General features: G+C 38.1%; 1 protein-coding gene across 1 annotated transcript; it reads left to right on the forward strand.

Annotated features, from left to right (window-relative positions):
* The first annotated feature begins 363 nt into the window (after window positions 1-363).
* Window positions 364-1,841, forward strand: foxd1 (forkhead box D1). The gene has a single exon (XM_028462466.1). It carries the CDS (start codon window positions 503-505, stop codon window positions 1,502-1,504), a length of 1,002 nt encoding a protein of 333 aa, XP_028318267.1. The 5' UTR covers window positions 364-502; the 3' UTR covers window positions 1,505-1,841.
* Window positions 1,842-12,622: the final 10,781 nt, after the last annotated feature.

Below are 12,622 nucleotides of genomic sequence, written 5' to 3' on the forward strand. Positions count from 1 at the left end.
GGCTGAAAAAATGAAACCACAACATAATATTCCAAAAAAGAAGACAAAATGAACTTGATGGAATTATTAGGCATGTTTGTGGCCTTGATTTAAAGTGAAATATATTTTTGTAAAACCTTTAATAAAACACATGTGTTTTCAGTGATATCTGTATTAAATTATGATTTTGATGTATATTTGGCACATGGCTGTAATAAAGTTTTCCCCCACCACAATCAAAACAGGCCGCTCTAACTTTCCTCATTTTTAATATTCATCGCTACTGTTTTTTTTTTTTTTTTGGGTGACGTATACTGACCACGTGACCAGGGTATCGGTATAAACGGGGATCCAAGGTCCGCCCCCCGTCCTGTGTGAGTCCGCTGTGGTCTGGTCCCGTCGCAGGTCTAGTGGTCCCAGTCAGGGGTGCACGCGCCCCCGGTTCTGAACCCTATGGAGCCTTCCTCGAGCCTTCCTCTCCTCCTCCTCTTCCTCCTGCTATGAGCGCGTGTCAATCGGAGCCATGACTCTCAGCTCAGAGATGTCGGATGCCTCCATCCTGTCGGAAGAGACCGACATAGACGTGGTGGGTGAGGGGGGCGAGGACGAGGAGACCCGCGGGCGCTCCTTCGTGGAGGTGGAGGACGGGCTCCTGCTGTCCGGTTCTCCTCCTCCCGGCCCGGGCCTGGACCCGTCCTCGTCCTCCAGGGACAGCTACAAACCGTCGGGAGGGAAGAGCAGCGCCCTGGTGAAGCCCCCCTACTCCTACATCGCCTTAATCACCATGTCCATCCTGCAGAGCCCCAAGAAGAGACTCACCCTCAGCGAGATCTGCGACTTCATCAGCAGCCGGTTCCCGTACTACCGGGAGAAGTTCCCGGCCTGGCAGAACTCCATCCGACACAACCTGTCCCTCAACGACTGCTTCGTGAAGATCCCCCGGGAGCCCGGGAACCCCGGGAAGGGCAACTACTGGACCCTGGACCCGGAGTCCGCGGACATGTTCGACAACGGGAGTTTTTTGCGGCGCAGGAAGCGGTTCAAACGGCAGCAGCAGACGCACGAGCTGCTGCGGGAACACAGCGGGTTCATCCCCGCAGCGGCGGCAGCAGCGGCGGCGGCGGCGCATGCGTACGCGTACGGGCCGTACGGGTGCGGAGGGTACGGCGTCCAACTGCAGTCCTACCACACACACTCTGCGCTCCTGGCCTTCCAGCAGCAGCAGCAGCAGCACGGGTCCAGAGGGGCCATCATGATGCCCCCCACCACAGACTTGTCCCGGACTCGGTTCTACCCCCACATCCCCCCGGGCGCACAGGCTGCTGCGTCCCCGGGGCACAAGTCCGGGTCGTCCCCGGTGCAGCGCTCTCCCTTCTCCATAGAGAGCATCATCGGAGGCCCCCAGAGCCCCAGCAGGACTTCCTCACCGGTCGTTGTCCCGGTTTTACCCCCGTTACCCCCGTCCTCTCTTCGGCCTCCGGTTTCCACCCAGGCGCACCACCACGGCGGCTCGAGCGCCTGTTAAAAATGTCTTAAAGCTTTTCCTCTTTTTTTTTTATTTCAAAGACTACAAAAACAAACACAAACTCTCCTCTTTGAAGGTAGGATTATTTTTCTACGTTTGTTTGATCGCACGCAGCTGAATGACGGACATTAAAAAACACGATTCGTGCCTATATTATTCACGCTGTCTGTGAACATATATTTATGTGACGATATTTTTTGGACTTTTTTTTTCTATTTACTATTTTTCTTTCATAAAGTGATTCGTTTCAGTCACTGACTGTTTGGGGCGTCTCAGGATTACAACAAAAACAGAAAACAGGTAATAAAAATAATAATAATAAATAACCACATTAGTATTTGTGTCAAACACATTCATGATTTCTATTTTTATTTTTTGTCCTCTTAGCAAATCAAAAACGGTTATTTTGTATTAAAGAGCACAGAGAGCAAAGGTCACACGTTTAATAATAACAAATCATGCAGTGTGTGTGTTTGTTTATTTCAGTAATAAAATATTGTACTTTTTTTTTTTTTTGGAAAGTGTTGTGTAATTGAATTAATTGTGATATTTTTACACAATGTTTTTCCAATAAGAATAAACTTCGTTTTTCAAATAAAAGCAGAAAACAGTTTTTTTATTATTAATTTTTCAGGACTATTTAAGGTGGTGGAAACTAAAAAAAAAAAAAGGGAGATAAAGGGAGTTTGATGAATGTTGTGTTTTTATTTTAGGATACGTTTTTTTTTTTTCTTTTGTTATTTAAGTGAATAATTGCAATTTAAAAAATAATCTGTGTTTCATTAGGATTCTGCAATTCGGTTCACTGTCAACTCCACACCTTTATCGGACATGCGCACCAGGGCCTGCGTGTCCATCTGACCTCTCTCACACTCATCCTGATAATTACAGTGTGTCAGTTGGGTGAGAGGAGGGAAAAAACAAAATGACATTTATCTCGTGGATTGGCAAAAAAAAAGAAGAAAAACAAAACATAATCTCCCTTTAGATTAGATTATATTTGGCCACCTGTGCTTTTTTTCTTCTTTTTTTTTACAGCAAGCTACACACTCCTTTTACGCACAAACTGCGTAAATTTCTCCAATTACGCAGTGTACAAAGTTAATTTCATTGCCATTTTTTTTAATAAATTGAAGGTTTTTAAATAAATACAGAAGAAGAGCAGACAGCGGCGTGCGTGCAGTTTTATGATGCGTAAATTGGCCCTTTTTACGCAGCGTAAAAATGAAATTCCCCAGCCATTTGTCACGAAAACTAAGGTTTTTAAATGTAGAGAAAGACATCAGACAGTAGCGTGCGTGCGTTGTTGTTATGGTGCGTGTGTCAGACCCTCTCTGTTGAATTTTTCATCACCTCTACTACTACATGCATGTGTGCTTCTCCTCCCATATATTTACTGTACCGCTGCTTCCGTGACTGGATGGTGCGCTCCTGTCGCCTGCGTGTGTGCAACCTCGCCTGATTGAATGCAATGTGTGTGCGCGCGCATGTGTGTGTGTGTGTGTGTGTGGATGGCTAAATTTGTTCAGCGCTGAGAGCCAGTTCACTAGGCCACGAGAGGACAAGCTAATGCGTGATGATGTAACACGCAACGAGTGTGTGTGTGTGTGTGTGTGTGTGTGTGTGTGTGTGTGTGTGTGTGTGTGTGTGTGCGCGCGCGCGCGGGCTGGAGGCATGTTAACTTTTTTTCTTCTTCATTTTTTATTAAATGTACGTCTGCGATACCACGTGTGCCTCTTCCAATCTGCCATATAATATAATTTAATCCATAAATCATTATTTAGGGGCAGTTTTTAGGCCATAGTTTTAGTTTTAGGCATCAGCTTAATAACGTCTATTATTGTTTCATTTATGTAGCCAAAATAAAAATACTAGAAAATTACTCCAAAACACATGAATTACACAAAATTAAACGTAAAACACAGAAAAAGATACAAAAGAAATCCAAAAGCACTTGAAATCAACAAAAATACAAAAAAAAGGACCACAGACAAACAAAATTACTTTAAAAACAGACAAAAATTAGAGAAAAACACATGAGTCCAAAAAAAACAAAAAACAAAATTACAAGAATGACTCAATAAAAGAAAATGACACAAAATGACTTTAAAACACATAACAATGGTCCGTCGGTTCCTAAAGTTGTGAAAACTATAATTAAATGTATTATCTCTGCTGCAGCAGGAAAAATGTCACTTTTCACACATTTGCTTCACATATTTTGATGAATTGAAGCATAAACTAAGGTTCAAAGGTATATCTGTGTGTGGGTGTGTGTGTGCGTGTGTCTTGCAATCAGCCATTAAATATAATATATTTTAAAAATGCAATTAATAAAATATATTACAATGTTTAGCAGAATATACATAATTAATCAATAATATGTTAAGGTTTAATTTATTTACTACAACTTTTTTCAGGAAATTGACTTTGATTTCCTGACATGTTGACAGTTGAAACATGTCAGGAGATCAAAGTCAATTTCTTGAAAAAAGTTGTCTGAATAAATTAACCCTTAACAAATTAATTTAAAAAATAAGACTAAATAAACTTGCTGGGATTATTATTAATTAATGCCAAGATGAAATAGACAGGAGCTAAATTCATTTTAATTATTTTTTAGTTTATCATCTCCATGCAGCCTAAATTGATATAATAGTTAATACAAGACAATTATAGATATTAATTTTTATCTCCTTTTATGTGTTACAGATCTTCAAAGTTGCTGATGAGTTTGAAAAGCACTTTGAAAATACTAAGTTTTCCCAGTTTAACTTTAATTAGAGGAAAATATACAAATGGTTCATTTATTCAGACATCTTTTTCAGGAAATTTACTTTGATCTCTGAGATCAAAGTAAATTTCCTGAAAAAAGTTGTATGAATAAATTAAACCTTATGATATTAATTTAAAAAAGAAAACAAAACAAACTGAAGGAAGACTATAACAGTATTTCTTCTGATTCATCATTGTTTCTTTTTCTGAGAAAATCATCATGTTTCTATTTTACGACTTTTAACTAATGGTAAAACATCTAACATTTGCACAATTTAAAAATCACAACCCAGCATACACCAAAACTGTGACATTTAATAAAACATTTGTCTTGAAGTTTCAGTGAAATTAAACATTTAAAGATGGTTAGTTTAATACAAACATTTGTCAAGTGCTGCAGTTTGTTACTTCACTAATGATCTGTCATAATTTATTCCAGCAAGTTTATTTTGCCTTTTTTTAAAATAATATGTGAAAGTTTCATTTATTCAGATAACTTTTTTCAGGAAAATTACAGGTAAATTTCCTGAAAAAAGTTCTCTGAATAAATCAAACCATGACATATTACATCTGTCGTATTTATCTCTGTGAGTTTGAACCCTGGAAAGTAAATCAGGTTTTAGACGGAGCTCATTGGTGATTAGAGCTCCTGTTAGAACAGCCAGGCCTCGGGCAGCCCGCGGGCCTCATGTTGGTTACCCCTGGTAAAGCTTGTGGGAAATCGAACAATAAAATAATGTTTTATCTTGTGTTTTCTTATATTTAGATACATTTGTGTTGGTTTTCTTACATAATGTGAAAAAGGTGCTTTAATATTTAACTTAAGTTTTCCTAAAAAAAAAAAAATCAGTTTTAGCCACAAGTGCCAAAGTCAAGGCCCGTAGTTTTGTCTTATTTTGTGTGTTTTTGTTGTTGTTTTTGTGTGTTGTTGGTATTATTTAAATCATTTACTCCGTGTGTGTGTTTTTCCTGTTGTTTGGTGCTTTCTTATGTTGTTTTGTATGTTCCTCTGTTATAAATTTGTGTATTTTGTAGTAATCTTGTGTATTTTTCTGTCATTTAGTGTGTGTCTGTTGTGTTGCTGGTAATAATAAGAGTTTTTCTCTCTTAGTGCGTGTGTTTTTGGTGTCATTTTGTGTATTTTGTTGTTGTTTGTCCATTCTTTTTTATTATTCAATATATTTAAATATATTTGTCTTATTTTGTGTGTTTTTGTTGTCGTTTTGTGAGTTGCTGGTAATATCTAGTATGATTATTATTTTAAACTAAAAATAAACATTATAAAAGCCCATATTTCTAATGCTTTCATTTGTTAATTCTACCTGTAGTGCCATCATGTACCCCCATTTGAGAAACACTGCTCTAAAGGGCCGAATTTGGGCCCCGCGCCTTGAGTTTGACACATGTAGCTTATATATTTTTTAATAATTACATGTTTTAAAAATAAATAAGCAACATTGTAACAGGCATCCATTTATTGTTATTATGGTAATAGCAATAAAACCCAAAACAGTAATTTCAGAGTCTGAATTTATTTTTCAAATGTATCAAATAATCTTTCCTAAACAAACCTAATCACACTGTGTGTGCGTGTGTGTGTGTGTGTGTGTGCACGTGAACGCACGCCTAGTCACGACATGTCACAGATCATGTGGACATCAGCCTCCTTGAGCATGACCCAAGCTCAGTTAGCAGTTTATCCCTGGGGGGTCAGAGGTCAAGAGGAGAGGGGATAAAGCCCAACACTCGGCACACAAAAAGACACTAGGGCTACGACCTGAGATGTTGAAAGAGAGGAATCTGGGTCAGCATCAGAAATGGTCACATTATTAATGCCCTAAATTAAATATACAATAAAAATATAATAATAGGATTAATAAAATGCACCTAAACCAAACTTGTCATATTTTAACCTATTTTCATCACTTTTTCTTGCCATATTTTTGCTACATTGCTCAGATTTCTGACACATTTACATCACATTCAATGCATTTTCTGCACATTTTCCCACTTTAAAGACATAACAGCACTTATAAACCATTTCCACCACTTTTCCACCAAATGTCACATATGTTGTCACTTTTAACCTCTTTTCACCACATTTCATGATTATTTTTGGCAATTTAACCACATTTACTATTTACCATTATTACTACTTTGTCCGTTCGTTTTTGGCCACTCTAATTTGCAACTTTTAACCGATCCAAAACACACACAATGACTCCAAAACAAACAAAATGACTTTAAAATACACTGAATTCATAGAGTACAAAAATACACAAAGCATGAAAAAAAATTGAACAAAACAAAATTAAAAAAAAACATTTAATGACTCAAAAATACACAAAATAGCAACAAAATGACAATAAGTTATACTGAAAACACACAGAACGTGCAAATAAGCATAAAAAAATGCATAAAACGTCCCATTATTACTTAAAAGATACATAAAATGACACCAAATGACAAGAAAAACACCCAAAATAGACAAAACAAGAACAAAAATACTGAAACGACCAAAGAAAACATCACACAAAACCTTTGTTCTTTCATCTGCACCAAACTGGCCATATTTTAACCTATTTTCATCACTTTTTCTTGCCATATTTTAATGTATTTTTGCTACATTACACCCATTTCTGACACTTCATCTAATTATAATTCCTTTTCTGCATTTTTTGCACTTTAAAGACATGTTCAGCACTTATAAACCATTTTCACCTCTTTTCCACCTAATGTCACGTATGTTGACAAATTATTGTCACTTTTAATCATATTGCATTTACACCAAAAGCATTTCTCTTAAAAATAATAACAGTTAATGGACTTTGTGATGTATAAAAAAGGTAAATCCTTACAGTAAATACAGATGAAATGGTGTCACATTAAAAAATAAATAAAGATTTGCCACTAATTTACCAACAAGTGAAGCTAAATAGAACATTTGTGTCATTTCCTAAAGGTTTTAATGAGTGAACCATTCAAACAGAGGCTGAATTATAAAGCAGCCAATGGAAGCTGAGGTAGAACATGTATAAGGAGTTTGAATCTTTTGTTTAAAAGCAGTTATACCTCCCACGGAGGTGCAGAATCCCTCCATCTGACACTGAATGTGTGCTACAGTTGCTACACTTATCCTCTCTCCAAAAGCAGCGCTACTTTCCGCCCCATTTAAACGTTTGGGAACTAATGCCTCGGCCTAATTAGAGGCTTTAGAGGCACGAGAAGACTTTTTCCTTCTTTCACCGCCTACTTTTCTCATTATTTCCCCTAGTTTCACTCTTCTTTCCTATTTCCTTCCTTTTTCGTCTTCTCTCACCTTGCTGTGAACCCACAGATTCTGGTTCTGCTACAGAATTATGCAGCATTTTTCACTTCTTTTAGCCACACGCGTGTTTGCTTTGGCGTGTTATCCACTCGGACAAACAGGCCAGGCTTCTCGTGTGTAGCTTATCCATCACGCTTCTGCAGAATGTGATGATAAAATAAGAGGTCGGTCCCTGAAACAAACCATTTGTTTCTGCTGGATTTATTATTGTGTCCACTGGAGACAGAGTAAAGAGCTTGTACTTTAGACATCTCCTGCTTAGCTTACAACAATAAATAGAACAGCCAGGGGAAACTCCTCAATCCTGGAGATGTTTGAGTCTGCCTGTTTGCATCCTAGCATCCATTAAGCATCCTTTGCATTAGAGTGCAAACGACTCCCCGCCAGCTCCAGGCCTGATTAGTTACATGCAACAACGCCTTTAGCTCGTAAACACTTGGTTTGAGCTGCAGCGGCCGTTCATCATGGTGACACCCACAGGTAATCCACACCACCAGCTCTGCTGCTGACACAAGGCAGAGACCCAAACAGTCCGACTCACAGACACATAACACACAGAGAATAAGAAAATACAGACGAGATGAGAAAGGCCAAACGTAACGACCTCCTGTTGGTGCACGTGGACACAGGTGGGGGGGGGGGGTGACCCTGGGTGGGGGTTCAAACCACAGCTTCCTCTGCACATATCCATGTTTGTGACCTAAGGCTGTGTTGAAAATGTTACACTAACGTACTACTCATAGTGCAGCACGATTTGGGGAAATTTTGCCAATGTAGATTATGGTAAACAATAGTGCGATTCAATAAATGGTGACATGACACTTCTTACCTGATTAATAAACATGCAGAGTATAATTACATACACATTAAAGCTGTTAAAGTACTGATTTAAATTTATATAAAAAATAGAAATTAAAAAAAAATATATATATTTAAAATATATACATATTTTTTTAAAGTGCAAAGACAATAGGAATGTAGCTTTACTGTAAACTTTAGGTATTCTATGAATAACAAAAAACAAATATTGTGGAGTCCTGTCAGAAAATAAAGGCATTTCTGCAAAATGAAACGGCCCAGGGTGAGGACCGGCCCAGAGGTGTCTGCCACTAACCTGGCCTATCTTCAAACACGGGCGCCACCGCATATAATTAACACATACGAGAGCTAAGTAAAATAAATATTCAACAATCTTGACATGAAGTCAAATGACACTGGTGCGTGTTCTCGACGGCTTGGAGAGGCGTCCCAATACTGGAAATAAAAAAGAATGAGAAGAAGAAGACGGCTGTGGACTCAACTGCTGTTTGGTTCCACAGATGTTACGCAGAGGCATATGCGCATGTCTTGCAGTAAACAGTCACATGAACGGTGAGTAAATAGAAAACTGTGTCACAGTTGGAGTGCTGATTTTTCTGTGTGAAAATCTCATTTTTTTCTTAAAGAAATGACATATTTACGTTTGTTTTAGTGGTAAGCACCGATTTTATTAACAACTGTTAATGTCAACATCAGATCAGCGCACAAGTATCAAGCTAAAGTGAAACACAAACGCAAGAGACCCATCAGATCTATTTACATAATCTATGTATCAAAGATAAGGATAATTCATGTTATTGTGCAGGAAAAGGAACTTTTATAATTGTCTTCTGCTCCATCCTCCATCCACCGCAGATCACAGCAGCTGCAGCAGGAAAGGAAGAACGCTGCATGCAAACAACACTATGCGACCAAACCCAAACACAAGTTCTAAATATCTGTCTGAACCCGACCCGTCTGGTGCCGTGGGGTCAGGCGTCCATCCTCCAGTATCAGCTGTAAACAGTTGATGCCTCCACGGCAGCTTGGCTGATGACTGCAGTTCCACTAACAACCGTAGTGTCACTATGGAGTCTGATTTATACGTCCTGCCCTATAGGCTCCTTTAAGTCAGAACCAGGAACATGTTGATATTCTACTTGGTCACTTTCTCACTTCAAATGTTTTCAGAACTTTCAAAGTAAAGGTGGAGAATCAACAGAGATATTTAGACTCAGAACGAGGATTTTAACGCTGGAGGTTCCAAATGCATCTTGGGAAACTTGGATGTATACTTCAGTGTGAACGTTCATCATCCTAATCATACTAATAGTAATATTAATAAAAATGACTCAAAGTGCGCACAGAAACCATTGTTCATTTACACCAATCACACAGGTGGTGGTAAGCTACAATGTAGCCACAGAAGCTTGGCTGTCATTTTGTTCCCATGAACCCTCTGACCACCACCAACATTCATGCACAAAACACACACTAATTCACAAGACACTGTGGGTAAAGTGCCTTGCCCAAGGACACTGACAATGACTTGAATAGAACAGCATTCAAACCCACAACCCTTCAGTAATTGGACAACCCACTCTACCACTGAGACACTACAGACATAGGCCCGGGGACCAAATGCAGCTCTAATTGTGTGCGGCCCCCAAAACAAATTTGTAATTTATGAGATGGAAGTTATATGAAGCCCAACATAACACACAAAACTCCAGAAACACACAAAACGACAGCAAAATGTCAACAAAAGTACACAAAATCATAACAAAGACACACTAAACAACCCGTTAAACACAAAACTCCAACAAAATTGCACAAAATGACAGAAAAATACACAAAATGACCAAAAATATTAAAAAACACACTCAATAAACACACAAAAAGGCAACAAAAATGAAATTACTGCCAGGAAACTAGACAAAATAAATAAAAAAACACACAAAATGTCTAAAAACTCCAAAACACTGAGAAAAACCAAACAAAAGGAAAACAAAGACAAAAATCTATTTCGTGGGAAAAACGAAGGAAAGACATTTTTCCTTTGCTGACAGAAGCACAGATTTATGAGCTCGTTGTGTGACGTCCTCGCACCATCCAGTCCTACTCCAGTCCACCTCATCTTCCCTCATCAGTGCTCAGTAACTCTATCCTCCATTGGTGACGGGTGGAGAAATGGAAAACACACTGATCTGTGTAACACATGTGCTCTCGCCCATCCCTGGACCTCCTACTCTCCTCGTTCCAGCAGAGTGGAGAGAGATGAGAGGATGGAGAGATCAAGGAGAGGAAAAGGAATCAATTAAAGCCACTGTGAGCGCGTGCACCGTGCACTGTGCAGTCAGAGGACTTACAGCTGTTCATTCAGCAAGTTCATTTTGTCTTCTTTCTGAAATATTACATTAAAGATCCAGTAAGATGCTATTTTTCTCCATTTCGTCTAAGAACCCCAACAACACAGTATTTGAGGTTTATTTTCCCAAACTCGCCTGTTTTCTGGAGTTTTTTAAGCCTCTGAAAAGTCACTTTCAGAGCGCTCCTAAAAACAGGCAGCAGACAATAGTCCATTATTTTGTCCAACCACTGCGTCGCAAACATGTCAGATCATCCCATAAAGGTGATACGTGGTGTTATAACGTCTACTAAAAGTGAAACTAATTGTAAGTGCTCTTCAGTTTATCTATATACTGGACATAAAGTTAAATTAACTGTGATATTAATCTGCCTTCACTATGTTTGTTTTAGCTGTGAGGTAGTCTGAGAGGGAGGAGCTCACATTCTTATAGGGTAGGAGGAGCTAGAATCGTCAGGAGGAGGAGTTTCTGCGTACGAGAAAAATCCAACTCGCCCGTTTGGAGCTGACTTTTTATAAAATATGGAACAAAAAAAGGAGGAAACAGAACTTTTTCAACTTTGTCCCTCTGAATGAGGCTAAAGGGATGTTTATCACTGTAGCAAAACCATTATGAAGTGAGGGCCAAATACGGAGCAGTTCAATCACAAGTGGGCCACAGGTTTTAGGCGGGAAAAAAACAATTTCTACATTAATCTTCCCAAGTTTGCACTTCCAGTTATAAATTAGACAAAGTATGAAAGACATCAATAATATCTGTTAGCAATAGGTGACAGATGCTTTATTGTCCTTTGATTTTTTGACTATTTTTTGTTTAATTTGGGGAGATTTTGTGGAATAATTTGAGAAAAATAATACCAACAACACACAAAAACAACAACAAAAACACAAAAAATAAGAAAAATGTTTTTACTGAATAATGAAAAGAACAAACAAAGCACAACAAAATGCACAAAATGACACAGGAAACCAAATGATGATGGGCATGTTTTTAATTATAAAAAACTATAAAAATAATTTTTAACAAAGTTTCAAGGGCCAAATATGGAGCAGTTCGAGGTTTTAGGCGGGAAAACAAAATAATTTCTACATTAATGTTCCCAAGTTTGCACTTCCAGTTATACATTAGACATAAAGTATGAAAGGCATCAATAATATCTGTTAGCAATAAGTGACAGATACTTAAATGTCCTTTGATTTTTCATATTTTTGACCAATTTTCATTTATTTTGGGAAATAATTTGAGAAAAATTACAGGATTTTGGAAAAAAGTTCTTTCAACAACAATTTACAACTGAATTATTTGGTGATTTAAACAATGATGAATGTTTTCTGTGTGATTTTCACTTTCTCCTGCGGGCCGAATCGGATGCTCTGAAGGGCTGAATTTGGCCCCTGGGTCATGAGTTTAACACACGTGGTTCCCAAACAGGGGTACGTTTACCCCTGGGGGTATAGGAGCATATTGCAGAGTTGAACTTAGAAAGATTTAACAAAAATAATCCAGAAATGTTTCTTTTTAGGCTATTTTTTGAACAATCTCATCACAAACTAACAGTTGTAATGAAATGTTCTAAATGACTGTATTTTAATTTATTGAAACAGGATTATTTTATGCTTTAGATGCCATTTTATTACACTTCTGACAATAGCAGACAAATAATTAGCAGCATTTTACAGAGAAAACTGTCCTTACTAGTCAAGAAATCACATAAAAGTTTATTGATATTTAAAAAATAATCATTATTTTGTAGATTAAACCTTAGGGAACCAATTTCTGAGGCACATAAGGGTTTAGGAGAGTCAGCTGTTCCACAAATTAATAAACATGTGATATCATGGCGAGAGT

Source organism: Gouania willdenowi, chromosome 12 (genome assembly GCF_900634775.1).
Source record: "Gouania willdenowi chromosome 12, fGouWil2.1, whole genome shotgun sequence".
Classification (NCBI taxonomy): domain Eukaryota; kingdom Metazoa; phylum Chordata; class Actinopteri; order Blenniiformes; family Gobiesocidae; genus Gouania; species Gouania willdenowi.